Here is a 23,099-nt window from a genome sequence, read left to right as displayed (position 1 = left end):
ATAAAAAAAATGTATGTTCTCCATACATCCTTGAATATTTTGGGAAAATTCAAAACATTTGATATTACACTTCAGAAACATGCAGATAGTCCCTTTTCTGATAAAAACAAAGTAATTGTGGACATTGTGGAACTGTGGAATTTCACATCCATGTCACCGGTCACACACAGGACATAAACGAAGATTGCCTTAATTATTTTGACAGCCCTATTTGAATCAATGTCAAATTATCAAGCATACATGTGGTACAGAGCTTTGTGTGTATGTTCTGACCAGCTTAAATGTGCATTCTGTGTGATCAGGCCACTGAGTTACTAAGCATCAGAAACAGGGGTAAAACTCTGTCAGTTACTATATTTGTCTGTTAGATACTGAGACCACATGGACTTTGGTCATTTGCTGAAATGCTGAGCTAAACTTTTACTTCATGTACAGTACCTCAAAGTAAAGTTTTGAACTACACTAATAGAATGTAATAGTTATATTACACAGAATGTTACATTTTTATTCAAGCAATTGATGAGTTGTTTGTAACTGCTTCCCAGTTGAAGATGCACTTGGATTTTCCAAAACAGAACCACCTAAGGCAAATTGGGCTTTGATGTTGTGAAAACTCCTCAGAGCTCAGTTTTTTTCAGAAAGCTCATATGAGCCTGTGTTAACAGCACTAGGTGGAGGACATTAGGTCATAGGTCATGTACAAACCCTGTCAAAGTGTTGTTTGTATCAAGGTCGTTGATGCCTTTGAATCATCCTCCAGTTGAGAAGGAATTCTAAACTGTGATAATTCCGCAAAAGAATTTGGGGCTTTAAATACTGAACTGTGTTATTTTAATGTAGGTGAAATCTGCATTGCTCACAGATCTATGTGCAATGCTTGCATACCTTGCAAGCTTGTTGTTGTGTTTAAAAAAGTAAAAAATTCTAATTTTAAAATAAAGTGCTGACAGAAAAGATCTGAACTGAACACACTAGGTTCAGGGCACCTGTCATGACTGCCCACCATGCACCGTGTACTGTGCTGCAGTGTTTCACAATGACAGTCACTTCACTTTCACATTCAAAATCTTGGTAGTGTAGGCCTCCTTGCCTCCCATGCTACCAACTTTATAAATCTCTTAAACATTTATGTTGATTACTGTCTTCATATCTTAAAAAACATATTTCACTTAATGAATAGCAGTAATTGAATAAATAAGATTAAAAAGAAGTGGTGAAATACTGTTCAGTAAACATCCAGGACAGCAGGGTGCGCTGTTACACAAACAACCAGCATGCAGATCGACCTGGACTTCAGCTAAAGAAGCTCATATGCAAGCTCAACAGGCATCCTGAGGTATTCCTTTTCTGGTCTTCTAGGTTGATGAAGGGCACATTCACAGTATGATGTATGTGATGAAGGTGAGGTGGAAGGAAGCCTCATCATGCATATGGTGATGTGTGAGTCTGTGTGTGTAGTGTGGGAGGTAGAATGTATGAAAAGCAGTCTCTTATGGCTCAATCTGCTCTTTTCTTGGTGAACACCTCAGTCACCCCTTCACTGACACGCCAGAAGTGCAGTACAGGTGTGTTGGGGACCTATCATTTCTCCAGCAACCAAAAATGTCTGACTACTGTCATTTACAATAGCCAATGAATGGGACAGTACAGGAAGCCACCCACACAAATCACCTACACTATGCGGTTACACTCTGCCTGGATACAGCAAAGAATGACATTCCTTTGGTGGAGTAGTTCTGTAGTTCAGGAAACAGGATTTTTTTTTTTTGCAGAAATGTTCTATTAAGACCAGACCAGCAGTGTACAGTTCAGGTTTAGAAAAGAAATTGAAATTTAACATAAATCTAATTAAATCAGTTTACAACAGTTAAACACCATTCTTGTGCTAGTTTTACCCAGATTTATAAATAAAACAGAACTCATATGGGGAGTAAGATTTGTCATGAAACATTCATGAAAAAGACTTGAACCAACATGGACCTCATTGGCTTTTAATTTTTTAAAATTAAAGTTGTGTGATGGTGGCTCTGTTCTACTTGTAGAACTTAAGGAACATGTTCCTTTTGAGAATCTGAAAGTGGTGGTACTACCACAGTAGTACCACCAGAATAATTAAATGCTTCAGAGAGTTTATAAACCCGCCGGACAAGTTCAGGGAAAAGAGGAGATCTGGTCACCCTAATTTAGTGGCCTGAGAATCTTCACAGTCATAATAACTTAGTGGCACCATGCTTACTCTATCAAGTCAACCTATTTAAATCATTAAACATTACATATTGCAAATGACTGGGACAATGAATGCTACTCTAATTGAACCAATTGATTAACAGCTCCGGTAAGGGTGGCCAGGCAGGGTGACCCCTGGCTTAGCCTACCTGGCATTGAAAAGCTTGATAAATGCACAACGGTTAGGTGTATTTAGGTGTAACTTAAAAAGACACAATGGATATAATTCTAATACACTTAATTTATTATTTATTTTCCAAAGCCACAGGAAGCAGCAGTGTAAGGATGAAAGAGTCGCATGCGGCTCCAGAGCCACGGGTTGTCGAGGCCTGATCTTATATTACTGTGATGCTCTGCATGAACCCTGCACACACAGTGTCTGATATAGAGAACACCGCGGTGGTAAAAAATTGGCTGGTGAGGGAGGCTTTGTTGTGGGTGACTTCTCTCTGGCAGCGCAACAACCTGGCACTACAGCCCTAGGAGGTTTTTAGAAGATGTTTCAGACCATGTTTGATCACCACACACTAGGTTGTGACCACAGCAAAACGGCTGCGCATGCACCAAGGAAGTTGCCCTACTGTAGAATATGCAATGGCCTTCCGAACCTTGGCAGGGGTGAGTGGCTGGAATGAGTTCATGCTTCGCACCACATTTTAAGTGCAACCTCAAAGGACTCATGACAGCTACCCGTTGGTGAGCACAACCGTGAAGTGCACAATCATGAAATGCACAATCATGGTGCGCTTCATCACAGATTTCCGTGAGCTCTCCGTGAGTCCGTGAGCTCTCACCTCTGGACGCCCACACCCTCCGGATAATCTTTTATGAAGGTCTGGCTACAAGAATCCACAATGAGATGGTCAGCCAGGAGATGCCTGGCACCTACAAAGTCCTCATTCAGCTGGCGCTCCGGATCGACTGCCACCTGCTGGCTCAGCGACAGGGAAAGACAGTACCGGGAAGGTCTCTCGCACTTCCCCATCGCACCACTGCTTTAGCTGCCCAATCCGACGGGGAAAGTGGCACAGCGCGGCACATTCAATCACTCATTGCACCATCAACCTTTGGCTTCATCTTGATGCCCACGTCGAGACGGTCAGCTTCCTGGTTGCTACCATCATTACCTCCCCTCTGCTCCTGGGATCGCCCTGCTGGCTTCCACAAACCTCATTTATCCTGGTCGGTGGGCAAGGTGTGGGAATGGGGAGTGCACTGCCTTCAGCCACAGCCCTCCACAACCTTCAATCATGCACCTGTACCTCCTTGTCCCACCCTTGACATCGTCCCCTACGTTTACCATGACCTGGCCTTCAGTCCGTCCAAGGCTGCACAGCTTCCACTGCACTGTCCAGGCGACATGGCCATTGATCTACTATCTGGAACAACACCACCCCGAGGACAACTCTACTCCTTACCAACACCGCCCTCAATGCCCTCTTGGGTGCTTCATAATTCACCAAACTGGATCTCCGCTCTGCCTACAACCTCATTTGCATCTGATAGGGCAACGAGTGGAAGACCACCTTCCTCACACCCACCGGCCACTTTGAGTCCCTCGTCATCCCCTTTGGTCTGTGCAATGCCCCTGCCGTCTTCTAGCAATTCACCTGACTCCCACTGCCATCCAGTCCCTCCAGTCCCTGTGTCATCGTTTTACCACTGCACCTGTCCTGCAACACCCGGCTCCTGCACTTCCGTTCATTGTGGAAGTGGATGCATCAGATGTGGGCACTGGCGCTGTCCTGTCCCAATGTGGTCAGGACCAGAAACTGCACCCGTGCTGCTTCTTTTCATGTAAGTTTACGCCGACACAGCAGCATTACGGGGTGGGGGACAGTGAATTGCCAGCAGTCAAGTAGGCATTCGAGGAGTGGCAGCACTGGTTGCAGAGCTGCGACACCCCCTTTCTGGTCTGGACCGACCACCAAAACCTCATCACCATCCGACAAGCCAAACAGCTAAATCCCCAACAACTTCTTTAAACTATTCAACTTCCACTTCTCCTACCGTCCTGGCACCAAAGCAGACGCTCTCTCCCGACAGCATGCTCCTGACCCCTGTCCCCCCGAGCCTGCACCCATCCTTCCTACCAGCCGCAGGCCCCCTGCGGTGGTCTCTGGTTTGTGTTTTTTTATTGTGAGCCCTTCCCCAGTAGTTTACTCCCACTTGAGTGTGTCCCACATGTGTGTGTAGTGTCCTCCTGTTAGTGATTGGTTATTGACTGTGTTATATACAATATGATTGGGCAGTGATGAGAGCATGTTGTATCATGTATTCACTGTACATTAACATGCTATATTTGCACTCTTGGTTGTTGTTGTATGTGTGTTTAGTTCCCACATTCCCCATTCCCTCTAGTTTGTGTCACGTGTCCCTTAACCCCTAGACAGGAATGTGATGAATGCATCCATGGGATTAATACCTGACACCTCTGTTCCTATGGGATCCAACACCAATGGCAACACTCAATGCATTTAGGCAGTCATAGATGTGTTATTGCTTGTTGTATTGGGTTAGTAAACTTAACACATCATGAAAATTACAAAGAAAAAAGTTCACCTCTGTTTTTTGCTGCTATAAACTTCTGCTTCTATCCACTTTCTGCCGTGACAATTGCAATTTCCCACTTGTGGCACTAATAAAGGTTGAATCTATATCTTATCTTATCTTATCAGATTGTAGAGCTTCATGTTCGTGAGGAGCATTTTTGTAATGTGGCAAACACATTTTGCTAAAGGAAGAGGTGAAGCAAAAGTTTCTCACGGGAAACAGTTTTTTTTTCAGATATTTTGCAAGCTGGTGCCTTGCCATGTCTTCTGCCAAGAAGGGAGGACTTTTGTTTGGTCTCTGGTAAACTCAAAAAAGTGCAGGACATTTTCTCATTAGAAGTATCAGTGTTTGCTGAGGAACCATATATGGCCATATTTCATTTTGCTGCTAAGTGAGGTGTTTTTCTTTCTTGGTTCCCTCCCCCAGGGCATATGAGTTATATAAGCAGTGGACCGCAGTAAAGCACCTGACTGACTCGCAAGCCGAGCGTAAAGAAATATACATGGTATATTACTAATGCCAGCCTGATGCAGTATTTGGAAGCTGAGCGTTAGGAATAGATGTTAAGGACCTTAGAGTCACTGCTCATGTGTGTCTTGTACATGCATGAGGTGCACATTGTATGAGTCTATATTTCTCTGGTTGTACAGTTTCTGCCCTTTAGTGGTCAGGCTCGATTTGTTTGGGGGGCCGTCATTGCTGTGTCTGATAAACCAAGTCCAAGTGCTCGACTCTCAATACAGTGTGTTGACCACACCTTTAAATATGCATAAATACATACATACAACTTTTACATTACTGTTTTTTGAATCTGACCCTAGTGTGGTGAGTGAGAGGGTGAGTGATTTCTTTTACCAGATATTTTTACTGTGGTAACAGCCAACTCAGCAAGATGCCTGCATGCCCCAACTGGCCCCACTGAATGAGGCAGGTGTGGCTGAGCTTTTGAACAAAGTGGGTCTCTGTCTTTTCCTCAGCATGGATGAAACTGTGCCAAACAGAAAAAGTTTAATTATCGCTCACATAAGCTCAGAAGCTTTATCAACTGTACCAAAAACTACCGTACAAGACTGTACAAGATTTTGTTTAAAATCCCATAAGTTGCAATGGCAGCATGGTGTGTCTGAACACCAGTTACTCACCTAGTGCTTCAACTCACCATAGTATTTTTTTCATAGTTTGATCATTTCTTTATAAATTCATTATTATTTGAGCACGGTGTGGTTATCGTTAAGACCGCACCAGATTAAGCAAGCATTGCAAAAGCTTTAGAAAATTTAGGAGCAGCAGCAGGTATAGTAGTAGCCTAGTGGGTAACACACTCGCCTATAAACCAGAAGACCCGGGTTCGAATCCCACTTACTACCATTGTGTCCCTGAGCAAGACACTTAACCCTGAGTTGCTCCAGGGGGACTGTCCCTGTAACTACTGATTGTAAGTCGCTCTGGATAAGGGCGTCTGATAAATGCTGTAAATGTAAATGTAAATGTAGTCTGTCCAGGCCTATATTAAGGAGAGAGTTTTGTTAAGTTAATTGCTGTAAGTTAATTGAAACTGTATTGCCTTTTTTAACATGATGATTGTTCCATTGTCTTCATCTTTTATTAACTTATAGATTATTCTCTCTCACTTCCTCTCTTCTTATCTATTTTGGTCTCTGCCATTCTGACTTCCGGCACTATTTTATCTGTTCATCTTTACGCCCCCTTTCACTTTCTGTATGTTTGTAACTGTCCCCAAATCCTCCACAATCTTCCAAGATCCTCAGTGTCTTTGAGGACCGTGTATCTGGAGAGTTTTCACCTCTGACGTAAATATTCTCAATCAAGTTTTCAGGAAAACTTGTTGGTAGCCAGGTTTGACCTGTTGCTTGAGCAGGAAGATGCTGGAAATCACCAAGAAGGTTCATGTCTTTTGCCAGACCACATAAGCAGTGTATTATAACACATAGCACTAGGGTTTGTCATTTTGTTATATATACACTGATCATCCATTATTGCTATTATGGGCTCTGAAAGGTGGAGTGAATGTCACTGATGATATACTTATGTTCCCAGTCTTCAGTGGTCTGAATCTACCAAAAGTGGACCAAGGAAGGGAAACTGGTTACATATGGGCCACTAAGTGTGAAGTGCTTATTTCCATGTGCAAGATGCATTCTGTCAGACAAAATGTATTATATAATTACTTTGTTGCAGTTTGTTGCATAAACTGCTGTCACATTTGGCTCATGACGCTCATTTTGTGCACAAAATTTACATCAACACATACCATTTTGAGGACAGAATGCTGTGTTGTTTAAAGGACAGAAAACGTAATTTTTTCCAGAAAATGCATTTCGTCCTCAAAATGCATGAAATTAATGATAGAATGTCACTTTGTTCATGCATTAAATGCATATTTGTGAACAAAATGACTTTCTGTAATTGACAACGTGCATTTTGTCAACCAAACAACTACCCGTCCTTCATATAAGGCAGCCTTCTGTCAACAAAATATTCCACGCTAATGTTAGTTTGGTGCACAAAATAAGTTGTTGCATTTAATTTCTGTGAATTAAAAAAATGACATGAATTATTCTTATTGTTGATTAAATATGACAGGGTTTTATATTTCTCTGGACAAAACGCAACAAATGTAAGTTGGCTCCATCATTATTCTTTTTGTGGCACAGAATGCATTTTGTGCACAGACATAAACCCTTGACACTTGGTGCTCTATAGTGACAGGGTCATGGGCAACAAAGACTCACTGATGTTTAATTACAAATGTGTGTGTATAATGCTGAAGGATGTGGAGTGAAAAACTGTGACACGCTGTAATTAAAGAACAGTGATGATACAAACATGGAACAAAAATGTTGCTCTTGTCATATAATTTGATAAAAAATAATTTTAAATTGGTAAATTTAATATATTTTCACGAGGGACATTAAGTTCAGTGTTGTGTATGTTTTGTGGCACTCTCTCCACTTAAAGTGTAATAAAAATCACCCATTACTATTCAGCACAGTTCAGTACATTGCCATGAAAAATGAACTTTTTCTCTGACCATAGAAACTACTGTAATTTATGCGATGCTGTTATTTGTACACTTTGTCCAATTTAATGGAATTACAATGGACGTACCATCAGGCAACAGTAAAATCATAAAAAAAAAAAGTCTAATTGTGTATTGTACATGACTATAGCTTGTTTTCCACAAAGCAGATTTGAATCTGTTTCAAGTATTAGTGATGCCAACCACTGGCAGTTAACAGCTGCTTACAGAGGTCTGCGTAAAGAAATCCCCAAAAACCGCCTAAAATAACGTTACCTCAGACATGCCAAAATTGTCACGATCCGGTCCGAAATGGGGTTTCTCATTGGAGTTTCATTGTTGTCATGTGAAATGTTCCCTAATCGTTTTCACCTGTGTTAATTGTATAAAGCCGCCCTGTTCGTTTTTGTTCGCTGTCAGGTCTTTAATGTTATGTTCTGTGTTCACCAGTGTTATGTCTCGGGTGTCTCCCCTGTCTTGTGCTTCACCAATTAAACCCCGGTTTCGTGGTGTCAGGTGAAAGCGTCCTTCATTCCACGTCTTCTCGTCACTCTTCGTCCTCCTCTCCGTTCACCCGCCGCGTCATGCCCGCATGGACGTGACAAAAATGATCAGTTAGAAGGGTTAAGCCATTGTTAAATGGAGAGACCAAACAATCCTGTTGTTTAAATGTCCTGTAATTTTTTTTAAATCTTCATAACATCATATTGGTGCATGAAAACATGATTTTGGAGGAGTTGTATTTTAAGTGCACGAAACAGCTGTAACTGAGAGTTGTGAGTGAATTTAAAGCATGTCCTCACAGGGAGATGAAGACAGGCATGCTCGCCTGCCAGCAAGTAGGACATACTCAGATCTCAGTCCTGCGCCACGCCTGACGCTACCACACCTGCCTTCGAGATCTCAGTCCTGCGCCACTACCCAACAAAGAATCCAATCATTTTTACAGCCCTTCAATCTAAAGAAGAATGTGGAAGTGTATGTAATCTGTGGAGAGCTGACCAGAGGTGCTTCGTTACTGTTGCATTGTACGTGTTTTGAAGTTCTGTATCTTAGAACACTGGCAAATTTTAAAACCTCTTTCATGCTAGTCTGAAGAAAGGACTCCGTAGCCAAGCTCAACAGGTTCAGATGTGTTTGGTGTTTGATGCCAGGCTTAAAGGGCAGCTTTAGCGTGTGAGCATTAAGAGTAAATCAGCACCCTGTCAATCATCGGCAAGGTGACGCTCATAAAATCTGATGGTAGGGCCTGGGGCCTGCGTGGCAAGGGAGGGCAGCGTCCTGGAGAACACGATGCAGATTGAAGTGATGCCACAGGCAATGGGAGGACACCTTGAAACACAGTGAGCAAGCCCAATCACATCTCTCTCATGCTCTCTCTTTCTCCCACCACCACCACCACCACCACCCTGCCTCATTCCTCCCTCTCCCCCACCCACTTGCTCTTTCAATATAAGTCCAGGTGTACAGGCTGCGGTGTTGCCTGAGCTCTTCTCTCCTGGCACTGCTGCAGTGATTGCTAAACCATCATGTCCTCTATGTTATCCTCTAGGACCCAGTCAGGAGCCGGTTTTGGCTCTAGGGTCAGTGTAGGTTTTGGGGCTGGTTCCGGTGTAGGCAGTGGGTATGGTATGGGTGGAGGTCTTGGTGCAGCTGGAGTAGGTGGGGCAGGTCTGGGGCTTGGTTTCGGTGGTTCTGCAGCAGGTCTTGGTTTGGGTGGTTCTGCAGCAGGCCTTGGTCTGGGTGGTTCTGCTGCAAGCTTTGGGTTCGGTGGGGCAGGTGCCGGCTTCGGTCTGGGTGGAGGTAGTGCTGGACTCCGGCTAGGTGGTGCAGGACTTGGGCTGGGGTTTGGTGGAGGAGCAGGAGGAGGATTAGGATATGGCAGCGGGGCACTTGTACCCAGTGCGGCATTCACAATGGGCCGCACCATGGCTGCTGGGGGCCTGAGTGCCGGGTCGGCATTGGCAGCAGGTGCAGTGGCGGGTCCTGTGGTGTTCCCGGTGCTGACTCGGGAAGCAGAGAAGCTGACACTTTCCAACCTGAATGACCGCTTCTCCACATACATGGCCAAAGTGCGAACCCTGCAGCAGGAGAATGCTAACCTTGAGGCCGAGCTGTCACATCTGACTGGAGGGGCAGATGTGTCCCCTGAGTCCAGCAGCATGACCACGCTGGAGTATGAGACCCAGCTTAGTGACTACCGAACCACACTGGAGAACCTTACACTCGACACCATCAGACTGGAGATTGAGCTGGACAACGTGAGAGGTAACGCCCATGAACTCAAAGCAAAGTAAGTTTCAGTGCCTCAGCAATTTGAAATTGAAACTGTTGTGAAATTAATTACATTTTTATCCAAATATTCATCATGTTTCACTTTTGTGCAGGTTTGACTTTGAACAAGGTGTGAGGTTTCAGCTCGATTCTGATATTGCTGCAATGAAAAAGGTTCGTCATTCTTATTTCCTTGTACAATGAGGGTATGACGTGAGCCCAGTTTTCACATCTTTTCCTAAACAGGACATTGAGGTGGCAACCGACATGCGAGTTGAACTGGATGCCAAATATAACAGCTTGAAAAACGACTTTGACATTCTCAGCAAGACACAGCAGGAGGTAGGACAGTGGACCGAAGGTTAAGTTTGGCTTTGGCCTCTTTATGATCTACTTAACCCCCTTGTGCTGCATCTCGTCTTCAGGAACTGTCCACTCTAAAGACCAAAATGGGCACCACCACCAAAGACACATCAGTGTCCATGATTGAGGTGGACACAGGCAAGTCCTTTGACATCTCAACGGCTCTTAACAAGATGAGGGCAGAGTACGAGAAATCTGTGCAGCAGCACAGAGAAGAAGCCAATGCTTACTACAAAGCTAAGGTTTGGGTTTGCAAATAACTACTACTAATTTAATTTTATATATATATATATACACACATACATACACACACATTTTTTTTTTGCCCTTTTAGATGGATGAGATGCACACAGAAAATGTCAAGAAAACAGAGGCGATCTCCACAACAAAGGTGGAAGTCACAGGGGCAAAGAAAGAACTACAGGCTCTCACACTGGAGCTACATGGCCTAATGTCTGCAGTAAGACTTCCTTGAATGAATTCACATAACTATAGTAAAACATCTTACGCATGTGGTTATGGTTTCAAAAGATGGAAGGCCACTATAGCTGTTTATTACATTGTTTATTCTGTACATCACATAGAACTAAAGGTTGTTCTATCAACCTGCCTTGAGCCAATCATAATTAGCTCAAGTTATTTTAAGGATATCTTCTTCTTCTTTCTTCATTTGGTCACTCCTATTAGGGGTCACCGCTGTGGATAATCTAACCATCTAACTCTTTCACACCACCCACCTGCATGTCCTCTCTCCCCACATGCATAAACCTCCTTCTTGGTCATTCTCCTTTCCCCTTACCTAGCAGCTCCACCCTCAGCGTACCAACGTACTCAGTGTCTCTCCTCTCTAACTTGCCTCCATAATATCCAACTCTCTTTCCTAATCCTGTCCACCAATGTCACTACAAACCCAAACCTCAGCATCTTTAGCCCCTCCAGCTCTGCCACTGCCATCATCTCTAACGTATTAAAAACTGACTGCTGTCTCTCTTAAACTCCTCCATAATTCCACTGGTATGTAACATGGACCAATAGCCATTCCATTTTTTATCTTCCTAATAGCTGTACTCTTTTTCTGTGCTCATTTTCGGCACCTCTGGGTTCACTCAACATTTTCTCATATTCTTTCCATCTGCTCAACACGCCCTCCTACTTGTGGTTGATAGACTTAAAAAAATTAGCACAACTGATTGTACAGATAAGACGCCCTTCACTGATCAAAAGTCAGCTAAAGCAACACCAAGCCTCATTATACAACAAAATTAACTTTACTATGTAATAGGTTTGAATTTGGATTGCTTCAATAATTACAAAATCATTTGAATGTAATTTGATGTTCATTTGAAATAATTTATTATATTTTATTTTATTGTTGGGCCTTTCTATGCTGCATTTTTGTCACATAAAGAGAACAATACACTTTCAAGCGTCTTTAAGTGTATTTTAGTGTAGGAGGCAGCAAGTTACTAATGATCACGTTCTTAATTTCAGCCAAATCATTCTTGTTATTATGTTTATTGCATGCCACGCTGTCAGATGACACTTGCACAATGTCACTGATCATGGGACTTCCACTTTGTCAAGCCACACATGTGGCGTTTGCATGCTCTTTTTCATTCACTGCAGAATGCTTTCCCCTCAGTTTAAATGTTAAGAAGAAAATATAAAGAAAGGAACTTGAAAAAATGTTTTTCGGGGAACTCAGGGGCTTTTCTCTGCCCAACTGACATTTCTGTGGAATGAAATATGAAAGCAAAATGTGAAAACATAGTCTATCATCTGTCCTCACTGCACTAAATCACAGTTGAGGGGTGCAGGAAGTGGCTTCTGTGCAGTGTTGCAGACATATCTGCAAGTCTCAAAATTTCCAAAGCTTACAAACAAGCACATTCTCATAATTCTTGTACTAATTTCACAGACATTAGATAACGATCAGATTAATGGCAATGATGCATATCCTGCATTGATAATATCCTGTAGCAGAAGAACTGCACTAAGCATACAACATTCACCCGTAGAACGCAGCGCTGGAGCACAGTTTGATGGAGGCACAGGCACAGTCCAGCGTTGGTGTGGCTGAAAGTCAAGCACAGGTTGCCAGCCTTTCTCTGGCCATAGAGACAGCTAAAGCAGACCTACAGAAGCAGATTGTGGCCTACGAGGAGCTGCTGGACATCAAGTCGGCTCTGGACGTAGAGATAGCCACCTACAGGAAGCTTCTGGAAGGGGAGGACTTCAAGTTAGTATGGTTGCATGGTTCATCAGTGTAATGACCAGAATGCATAATATAATAATGTCAATTCTAATGGTAATAGAAACCAAGTGGATTCATCTGATTGCTGGATCCATCATGCCTGATTTAATTTCTTTCTAGTTTCAGGTTAACAGAGTACTCAGAGCCATCTGTCACCGTGTATAAGTCTCCTCCAATTCAATATAGAGGTATGCAGAAAGACCCCAAGTTTCCTTAGATGATGTGCATCTCAGTTACAGTAACAGGAATTCCCATCTGACTAGGTGAATCCTGTTTTCAGTTATCCAGACACAGCAAATGACTTATCTGCATATCTCCCTGGTATGAATCATAAGCTGGCACAGGCCCGCTCCGGAGAGTTCGAGGGGAATTCCTCATCACCTTGGAGAGGCAGCCTAACAGAAACCTCTACTAGCCCTGTTCTCCAGAAATGAGCAACTGAATCCACATCGCATGATAAAATACACCTACTCTTTGTAGCAAAAGTTGAAATATGGCTGTGTGGGAGATTACCAGCTCAATAAATGTTCTACTTGAATAGGACTCCTACTTGCAGTAAATGTGGTTAGCCAATTTAGAAATAAAAATTATTCAATATTCCTTTTTGATAAATACATACATTCAATTATTTTGTCCACCAGTATTAAATGTTGAAAATCCAGCATCACTGTAGAAAGTGTTCACCATGTGAGAGGTCACTAGAAGCAAGTCCTGGTGTGTGCTGGGCGGAGTCTCACCTGCACTTTTCCCATCTCGCAGGGAGTGCCCCGCCCCACACCAGCACTCCCCAGGGCTCTCCCCTTGCCTTTGGCCCTTCCCTTGACCAGAGGTTCTTTAGTTCCCTCCTGGCAGGCAAGTCCCAGTGTGTTGCTGTAGCATTGCAGTGTAGGGCAGGTGGACACGTTGTGTGTCAGTTCTCTCTTGCAGTGAGTGACCTGGTTTTCTTCCTCTTCATTTCTCTCATTTCTGTTGCTTCTTTCTTTAGTTGGTGGTGGAGAACTGCAGGTGAAGGAGATCATCACAACAGGTAGGTCTACACACACACAACAAGGGACAAAGGTTACACAGGCCGTTTGTGTCAAAGAAAGGGGATGACAACACACATCACCATCCATTAAAAAGCTGATCTGCATTAAGTAATGGTGTCTGCATGATGGGCATTACAGATCACTAACTCTGACATTCTGACATTGCACCAACTCTTTTGTCTTTAAAAATCCCATTTCTCCCTCTATCTACAGAAACATCCATCATATCAGATGCTGATGGGTCCGAATCCTCCTGAGTTCCTTCCTGTGACAGAAGTGTGTGAGGAAGGGCACTCCAAATGCATCACACCCCACCAACCCATGTTCTCACAACATGATCAACCTGTCATTCCAATAAAGTCAGAGTTTCAAGCAAAAACATCGCCTGTGTGTTTTACACTCTTCAAGTCTAAATGAAATTCACATTTAAATACAATTTATACACCATTTCATGAATGGATCTTTGCTGGAATTGAAACTACAAAAGTACAATAGAATTACATAAAATAATATATGTATAATTAATTTCAGTGCTTGATCAGTGATATGAACACAAGTGAGCTTCTGGTTTATGGTGCTTTACAATGTTTATGTATTGATGCTTGAACATTATTATTGTGCCATAATTCTTGCCTCAACCCTCAATTGCCCCCCACCCCATTTATGCTTCACCCCATCAGAGACCACCAGAAACTGAGCATTTCCCATGTGGGCCGTCTTCCTCTGTGCTGCTGTTATGCCACACTAGCGCTGGTCACCCTCCAGCTGTCAGTGTCTTGTCACGCGAAGAGTTGTTTTATTTTTGCTGTCATGACGTGTCTGATGGTTCATCAGATGTCTTTTTTTTCCCCTCCAGTCCGGGACAGATGAGGAAGTTGCAGTACAGTTGTGCAACTATGACGTTTGCCATGTTTTGGGAAGACAACATTTTTACATGTACTATATTTTATGTGGCATGTGTCACTATGTGTTCTGAGAACAAAACTGTTTTTTTCCCCACTGCATCTAGAGACTTGGGCCGCAGAGGAAGCTGCATGTGAAGGTGTAGCAAAGTGGCTGGAAGCATGTGCCCATTCAATCTTCCGTTTCTTGAATAATGCTGGACTTGGTTCTGTTGCCGTTGCTGCTTCCTCTGTATTGTTTTTATTGTGGTTAAACTCTTCTCATGCAACCCCTCCTAGAGAAAGTACACCACTGAACTTTCCAGACTGACCACAGCTACTAAACTGCTAAAAAAAAGAAAAACTAAAAGAATTTCAATAAAAACAGAACAAGAAAAGAGGTACTAGAATCAAACTAAATCATCTGCCAAAATCACTTGTTATTGTTGACAAAGAACACATGCATATCTAGGGAAGTCAGCTGTTATTAAGATAAGAAAATAAGATCCTTGTCAAATTTTCCTGTTCTACAGTGCATGGCTTTGCTAACAGTCAGAACTGGCAGCTTTAACAGGGTACCTCCTATGATATGACCACATTCGGCCACTGGGTGTAACCTTCGCAGTGACACAGATTCTTCTCTGCATAAATCCTCTGCAGACTCGCATTATGGTACCTTATCAAAAATAACAGTGTTCTAATGAAAACAAACCATGTGGAATGGAACTGATTACCTTAGACTGTGGAGATCAGATTCTGATGTGAAAAGAACTGTTTTAAAGTGAAGTGATTGTCACATGTGATACACAGCAGCACAGCACACGGTGCACACAGTGAAATTTGTCCTCTGCATTTAACCCATCACCCTGAGTGAACAGTGGGCAGCCATGACAGGCCCCGGGGAGCAGTGTGTGGGGACGGTGCTTTGCTCAGTGGCACCTCAGTGTGGCACCTTGGCGGATCGGGATATTTGAACCGGCAACTTTCTGATTATGGGCCGCTTCCTTAACCGCTAGGCCACCACTGCCCCTGTGGTAGTAGCCTAGTGGGTAACACACTCGCCTATGAACCAGAAGACCCAGGTTCAAATCCCACTTACTACCATTGTGTCCCTGAGCAAGACACTTAACCCTAAGTTGCTCCAGGGGGGGACTGTCCCTGTAACTACTGATTGGAAGTCGCTCTGGATAAGGGCGTCTGATAAATGCTGTAAATGTAAATGTACACAGTCTGAACACTCTAAAACGAAACACTTCACATAGAACACTCCCAGGTTTGATCTCTGCACCCGGTCCTGGGCAACAAATGATCAAGAAGCTTGATATGGAGTAACGGCCTGATGACTGAACGCACCATTCTGTCATAGCTGTGGACGTCAAAATGTGAGTTGCAGGCGTTTTCACTTTAACAAAGCACGCGACACATTTTATACTTGCTGTATATTAAAATCTTGCGACACTGAATCCGATGACACTGACATAGGGTCAAGACAAAGAGAAAAGTACATTTGCAGTCACTAATGTTGTTCTGAAGAAAGAACATTTTAACAGCAGCACTCTCTCAAAAGACCACTGATGTGTTTTAAGTGAAACATGAGTACTGGCACACACACCCACACGCAGAATGACACAGTTTACGTGAGTTTATGAAAGCTCAGGTCTGGGTTTGCTGGTGCCAGCTTTCTGTTATTTACTCCCATTATCTGGATAGGGTTGGCACTCAGATATAGAAATGATATGATTTTTCAAAGGGAAATGTATTCATGGAAGCTGTGTCGTCCCCGAGGCCAGCAGAGGCATGCACATATACCGTACTTTCAAAGGTATTCCTTACTCCGACGAGCGGCGTATGCAGCGATGAAGCGTGTCTGTCCCTGGGTGAGAAAGTGGAATGTCACTGGGTCGCTTTTCAAAATCCGAGCGTAGACGTCCAGACACAGTAACCGCATGCACACACAGCCAGTTCAAGCAGACAGGATTTTGGATCTCCATGAACATGAGCTCCATATAAACAGCAGGTTGTATTATTCCTTTTTTCAGTTGGTAGATGTAAAGTGAATTTGTGAACTTTACATTTCTTTTTCTACCGAGACGGTAGTCCCTAAACACATTCATGTACAGAATGTACAGAAGATATGACTTTTTTTGTTGTTGCAAGAAACATCCCTTGTTCACACACAAACCCACACACACGCACACACAAACGTCACAATGTGGTTTCCTGTCTGATACCTTAAAAGCGTCTGCAAATGAGACAGTTGCCAGAGTGACTCTCGGCGTGTACGATATCGGAAAGCAGCTATCGCGTGGGAACCAGACAGGAAAACACGGTAAGCTTCATGGATCTGATAAACCAAAATGAACATCCAAATCTGACTCTGTTTGTATACCGACTAAAAAAAAAATCTTCCGAATTTTACAGGAACCGTGTGTGAAATGGCTCAGGACACAACCATGGACGCCCTGGTAGGTTTGCAGATTTCTGTTCTTTTCTTGCCAGGTTTCTGTCCAGATTTTTCGTGTGATTCCTGTGATGAATAAAACTTTTTTTTTTTTTTTGCTCTGCATGCAGTATAATGATGAGTACACAACGCCAACTGAGGGTTTCGATGACACCTACTGTGACAAGAGTGTTGTCCGAGACTTCCGTAAATACTACGAGCCTCCCCTCTACTCCGCCATCGTCCTTCTGGGAGCAGTAGGCAATATGCTGGTGATCTGGATTTACCTGCACTTCAGGAACCGCATGAAGACCATGACGGACGTGTACCTGTTTAACCTGGCCGTGGCCGACTTGCTGTTCCTGGTCACCCTGCCCTTCTGGGTGTCTGATGCTGTTCAGGGCTGGACATTTGGCTCTGCCCTTTGCAAGCTGTTGTCCGCCTGCTACAAGATCAACTTCTTCAGCAGCATGCTGCTTCTCACCTGTATCTCTGTTGACCGCTACATTGCCATTGTCCAGACAACGACAGCACAGAACTCCAAGAAGCTCCGGCTCTTCTGGAGCAAGCTGGTGTGTGTGTTTGTCTGGGTGCTTGCTGTCTTTTTGTCCATGCCAGAGTTCCTCTTTGCCACATCAAAAGAGGACTTTGACGACCCTGACTGGAACTACTGCTCTATGGTGTACTGGAACAACAAGAATAATCGCACCAAAATACTGGTCCTGGCCCTGCAGATCTGCATGGGATTCTGTTTGCCTCTTGTGGTGATGATCTTCTGCTACACCATCATTATCCTCACCCTGATGAAGACAAAGAACTTTGAAAAGCACAAGGCCCTTCGTGTGATCCTGGCTGTGGTGGCTGTGTTTGTCCTAACTCAGCTACCTTACAACACCATGCTGGTGGTGGATGCCACACAGGCAGCCAACATGACCATCACCGACTGCAGCACCATCCAGGGCTTTGATATCACGTCCCAAGTCATGAAGGGCCTGGCCTACATGCACTGCTGCCTCAATCCATTCCTGTATGCTTTTGTCGGAGTGCGTTTCCGGAAGGACCTGGTCAGGATCCTGCATAGCTACGGCTTGCTGGAGCGCAAACGGAATGTCAAAAAACCGTATGGAGTGCAATTCCGCGCCTCAGTCATGTCTGAGACAGACACCACCCAGGCTCTGTCACTATGAGAGCACATGTGCAGCTAAGACTGGTCTGGAATTGCTTTGAGGGTCTAAAAACTGAGTGCTTGTCACCGCACCTCTCAGAGCTGCTGACAGTGGTGGACATTTCTGAATGAATTTAGATTATTTTGTTAGTAAGCCCTCTTTACTGTATCTTCTGGAAACATTTGTATGACACATGATGTCTCCACATTCCTCACCTCCAGAACTGTGCCAAAACTATTCAGAAAATATCATGTCTGTCGACATCATCCACTCCTCTGTTTAAAATTTCTGCTACTGTAAAAGTACTTTTTATTGCTGTGAAGAAAATATTATTAATGCTGCTCATTGCTTTGTAAGCTCTGTGTGAAAATGTGAATAAATGTAATTTTTCAAACAACGTAGAACATGTTGTGATGACTGCGTAATATTAATAGACAAAATTAACCTAGAAAATAATGTAAAAACAACATTAATAAATACTGCATATTACAGTTTAAGTGTGTGTGTGAGACAGATACAGAAACCACTGCATGTGGTGTGGTTAGAAAGCACTCCTGATGCACGTTTACAACGACAGCAGAATCTGTGGTCACAGAGAGACATTGTGTCAAGAACAAATTGAACTGCATGCAGTTTCTTCAGAAATCTTCATTTTTCCTACATTTATACTAACTCAAGCCACATCAGTTGTACAGACAAAAAAAAAAGTCAGAAAAGCTATTTTGGCAAAAAAAAATCATCACTCATCATTCACCCTGCGCAGAAAAATGTCAACTGTAAATGTATGAGGAACTTCTCATATGTTTGAACGCGAAATATTTTTTTCAAATGAAAATGTTTTTTCACAGTTTGTAAGGCTTTCACCTTTTGCTTTAAAAAGGAGAACATTTCCAAGAACAAATCTATTACAGAACAAAATGTTCTAATCTGTGAAGCCAGTGTCTGGCTGGCAGCACGCTGAGGTTAGGTCAAACCACACACTGCGTGTCACTCACCTTTTGCACGACAGGAAATGGTTAGGAGTGCTGTTGGTGACACGATACACCATACGTCAGGACCATGTGAGAGTCAGACAAGGGCAAATTAAGTGCAAGTTCATCAATTGGACACTAAACTAAATAAGAACTCAAAAATTTTATTGAAATACAAAATGATAATGTTATTTTTTGGAAGGCTAGCGCAATGGCTACCTAAATGAAAATTGGGTTGTCTGTGGACTTTAGTAATGTTATGTCAGTTATATTTGGGGACTGAGGTTTGGACCACATAGATATCAGATCATGCCATGTTAAAATGTAATTCTGTTCACTTTAGTTGCTGCATGAAGTCGACTTTACACTCTGGTGACAAAAACAATGAACCACTGTCTCCGAAGTGGGGGTCTTTTGGGGGTTGGGGCTTTTAATGCACACCTGAAGACAGCCTTGGACTTTCCAGACGACTTTAGAGCACCTTACTTCATCTGCCTGTCATGTCAGCAGAGTAACCTGCATGTTTGGGCTTTATTAACTCCCTCCACATCCTGTTGTTTTTTGATTACAAGTGACAGTAAAGAGAGATGAGCCATCACACAATAGGGTTCATGGAGATAAAGTCAGCCTATTAGGTACCTGTGTACCAATAATAAACGAAGCAATCAGAGGTCAAAATGGGATTCTCCGATTATTAATAATTACTCTATTGGTGACAGAGAGTATTCTGAGAATACAGAGTAATGCGACATATAGTAACATTGAACATACAATTCAAAAGGCAAACAAGCAAAACTAATGCTGAGGGTTAAAGGATGTTCATTTTTTTGATATTGATATTGCACATAATAATTGTATTGCACAGGTTAGAAAGATGCATTCCAGTTTTAGTCTACAGGTGCGTAAAGTGCAGGTGCATAGTTTAAAATTGTGTTTTATTGAGCTTTGATATTCCTGAAGGCTTGTAGTGTGAAGTTACAAATTCTCTTGGAAGAAGGTTGGGAGCTGCAATACCGTCTGCCAGATGGTAAAAGTGTAAGGAGTCCATTTAGTTAGTGAGTGTCATCCTTAATTGCCTGTGTTCTGGCTGTGTTGACCATCTCGGCTATCTGCTTTAGTGTGTTACAGTCTGAAACGTTACTGTCAGAGACAGCGGGTCAATGCAGGACGGAAGGACACAATGTCATGACTTTCACAAGACAGGGGTTTTTCTTATAACAAATTCACAGAATAAAGGGCCAGGAAAACAAAATCATAAATTCAACTACACAACGCAGACTAGGCACAGCGAGGCAGCATTTCAACACGGAACGTCAAGTACACACAGTCAGGCATTTAGGACAACATGGACACCGCACAACATGGAGCACCCCCCATAGTCAATACCGTGACAGTTACAGTTCCCGTACAATGCAGCTGGAAGGCAGATTTTCAATGCTGCTGGTGTCGACTTTCTTTAGGATCTGTGGAGGGAGGCTCTCTCTTTTCAGTCTCAGGTTCAGTTTTGGTCTTCAGTGCAGATGTGATGAGCCTTCTTGGCTATGGTGGTGGAGTTGAGAGGCCATGAGAGGTCCTCCGTGATGTGGACGTCCAAGAACTTGGTGTTATTTAACCTCTCGACAACTGTGCCATTGATGGTGAGAGGTGGGTGCTGGATCATCAAACCGTGCATAGAAAGTGCTAAATGTGTCATGGAAAGAAGGATTACTGTCACACCGGGTGGGTCGTTGGTTTGTAGTCTGTAATGCCTGGATGCCTTTTCACATGTTTCTAGTGTCTCTGTTGCTATTGAAGTGGCTGAAATCTTTGGGCATAGGCAAACATGGGTGGTAGTAGCCTAGCGGGTAACACACTTGCCTATGAACCAGAAGACCCAGGTTCAAGTCCCGCTTACTACCATTGTGTCCCTGAGCAAGACACTTAACCCTAAAGTCGCTCTAGGGGGACTGTCCCTGTAACTACTGATTGTAAGTCGCTCTGGATAAGGGCGTCTGATAAGTGCTGTAAATGTAAATGTAAATATGACTTTTCCAAACTTGTGCTGGACAGGCTTGATTGCGCACTACTGAGGACACCCTCTGCTCCAGCGTGGCATCCTCCAGACCGTCATTGTAGTTTGCTCTGGTGATGTTTTTTTTGAGACAGTGAAATCCTCCTGATGTAGGAATATATCAGTGATGTAGAAATATATCTTATATCACTGTCCTATGTGAAATATTTGAAAGTGAAGTGTCATTGTGAAACAGGGCACAGCACGTGATGACACAACAAAAAAATGTGTTCTCTGCTCTTAACAAATCCCTCTTGGTGAACAGTGGGCAGCAATGAAAGGCGCCTGGGGAGCAGTGTGTGGGGATGGTTGTTTGCTCTGTCGCAGCACAGTGGGATCTTGGCGGTTTGGGAAACCTTCTGATTACGGGTCCGTTTCCTTAGGTGCTAGGTCAGCTCTGCCCTTAAAAGACCAATCACTCCTATTTTGAAAAAAAGCCCCAATTTCCACTTCATCATTGTCTTAGTCTTCAGGACTGTATATACACAACACACCAGACACTTCCCTCATGGTTTTGAACAATTATCATATCTTCATAGAAAAGCAAGTCTGATATCAGTTTCAGGAAAACCAAGAAAAATGAACTGAGGAACTGATCCTACATCACACATGCTGGGTTATCATAGATACAAACAAACAAACAAACAAACAAACAAACAAACAGACAGACAGATCAGTCTCATCCCTCCACAACTGGGAGGACAGAGAAATAGGTGGATCTTGTCGTCGTCATCTTCCTTCGCTTATCCGGGTCCGGGTCCCCCTAAGGAGGAAAACTAATTTCGGCCACTTGTATCTGCAATCTCATTCTTTTGGTCCTTAGCCATGACCATAGGTAAGGATTGGGATGTACAGAGCCTTGCTCTCTAGCTCAGCTCCCTCTTCACCACGACAGATCGGTTCAGTGTCCGCATCAATACAGACGCTGCCCCAATCTGCCTCGATCTCCCCGAGATACTTAAACTCCTCCACTTGAGGCAGGACCTCTCTCCCAACCCTTTTCCGGTCGAGAACCATGGTCTCAGATTTGGAGGTGCTGATCCTCATCCCATAGGGTGCTCCTAGGGACACGGTCATAAGCCTTCTCCAAATCCACAAAACACATGGGGATTGGTTGGGCAAACTCCCATGCCCCCTCCAGCCCTGGTTCCTCCTCAGAATAAACATCGATGGGATTGAGGAGTTCCTCAAATTATTCCTTCCACCACCCAACTATAGCCCCAGTCGATGTCAGCAGCTCCCTATCCCCACTGTAAACAGTGTGAGCAAGTTGCTGCCTTACTCTCCTGAGGCATCGGATGGTTTGCCAGAACCTCTTTGGAGCCGATTGGTATTCTTTCTCCATGGCCTCACCGAACTCCTCCCACACCTGAGATTTTGCCTCTGCGACTGCCACTGCTGCACCCTGCTTGGCCATCCGGTACCTGTCTGCTGCTTCTGGAGACCCACAGACCAGCCATGCCCTGTAGACCTCCATCTTCAACCTGACGCCTACCCTAACCTCTGGTGTCCACCAGCGGGTACGGAGGTTACCTCCACGACTGAGCTAGCAACAGCCGCCTCAACAATCGCACAGTGGAACAAGGTCCATTCGGTGTCAATGTCCCCCACTTCTCTCGGGAAGCGGTCAAAGCTCTACCGGAGGTGGGAATTAAATACCATCTTCACAGGTTCTTCTGACAGGTGTTCCCCTCACTATACATTTGGGTCTGCAAAGGAGAGTGTCCAACCTCTCTCAAGGACATGGGTTCCAGAGCTAATGCTATGTTTGAGGTGAGTCTGACTATATCTAGCCGGTACCTCTCAACCTCTTCCACAAGCTCCAGGTCCTTCCCTGCCAGAGAGGTGACGTT

The 23,099-nt window shown here is 43.7% G+C and overlaps 2 protein-coding genes across 3 annotated transcripts; both read left to right on the top strand.

Moving 5' to 3' along the window:
* Positions 1-9,290: 9,290 nt before the first annotated feature.
* LOC114789362 (thread biopolymer filament subunit gamma) lies at positions 9,291-14,117 on the top strand. Of its 2 annotated transcripts, XM_028978713.1 has the most exons (9): positions 9,291-10,112; positions 10,207-10,267; positions 10,340-10,435; positions 10,519-10,698; positions 10,791-10,916; positions 12,475-12,695; positions 12,831-12,898; positions 13,696-13,737; positions 13,952-14,117. In XM_028978713.1, the coding sequence occupies exons 1-9, from the start codon at positions 9,349-9,351 to the stop codon at positions 13,993-13,995; spliced, it is 1,602 nt and encodes a 533-aa protein (XP_028834546.1). In that variant the 5' UTR covers positions 9,291-9,348; the 3' UTR covers positions 13,996-14,117. The 2 variants fall into 2 exon arrangements, with proteins under 2 accessions (XP_028834546.1, XP_028834547.1); XM_028978714.1 differs by lacking the exons at positions 13,696-13,737; positions 13,952-14,117 and adding an exon at positions 12,991-13,248.
* A 2,160-nt stretch (positions 14,118-16,277) lies between these two features.
* On the top strand, positions 16,278-18,626 carry ccr9a (chemokine (C-C motif) receptor 9a). Its single transcript, XM_028977130.1, has 3 exons — positions 16,278-16,948; positions 17,041-17,084; positions 17,191-18,626. Exons 1-3 carry the CDS (start codon positions 16,732-16,734, stop codon positions 18,244-18,246), a joined length of 1,317 nt encoding a protein of 438 aa, XP_028832963.1. The 5' UTR covers positions 16,278-16,731; the 3' UTR covers positions 18,247-18,626.
* The last annotated feature ends 4,473 nt before the right edge of the window (positions 18,627-23,099 follow it).

The sequence above is a fragment of the Denticeps clupeoides genome, chromosome 4, assembly GCF_900700375.1.
Source record: "Denticeps clupeoides chromosome 4, fDenClu1.1, whole genome shotgun sequence".
Classification (NCBI taxonomy): domain Eukaryota; kingdom Metazoa; phylum Chordata; class Actinopteri; order Clupeiformes; family Denticipitidae; genus Denticeps; species Denticeps clupeoides.
This window is presented reverse-complemented; position numbering and strand designations above follow the sequence as displayed.

What these genes read in the sequence shown, in the direction of transcription:
- ccr9a (XM_028977130.1), top strand. Translation starts at nt 16,732, where the DNA reads ATGTACAGAATGTACAGAAGATATGACTTTTTTTGTTGTTGCAAGAAA. An exon ending in GAACCAGACAGGAAAACACG is followed by an intron (nt 16,949 to 17,040) that starts GTAAGCTTCATG and finishes CGAATTTTACAG; the next exon opens with GAACCGTGTGTGAAATGGCT. An exon ending in ACACAACCATGGACGCCCTG is followed by an intron (nt 17,085 to 17,190) that starts GTAGGTTTGCAG and finishes CTCTGCATGCAG; the next exon opens with TATAATGATGAGTACACAAC.
- LOC114789362 (XM_028978713.1), top strand. Translation starts at nt 9,349, where the DNA reads ATGTCCTCTATGTTATCCTCTAGGACCCAGTCAGGAGCCGGTTTTGGC. An exon ending in TCAGCAAGACACAGCAGGAG is followed by an intron (nt 10,436 to 10,518) that starts GTAGGACAGTGG and finishes TCTCGTCTTCAG; the next exon opens with GAACTGTCCACTCTAAAGAC. An exon ending in TCCTCCAATTCAATATAGAG is followed by an intron (nt 12,899 to 13,695) that starts GTATGCAGAAAG and finishes TTCTTTCTTTAG; the next exon opens with TTGGTGGTGGAGAACTGCAG.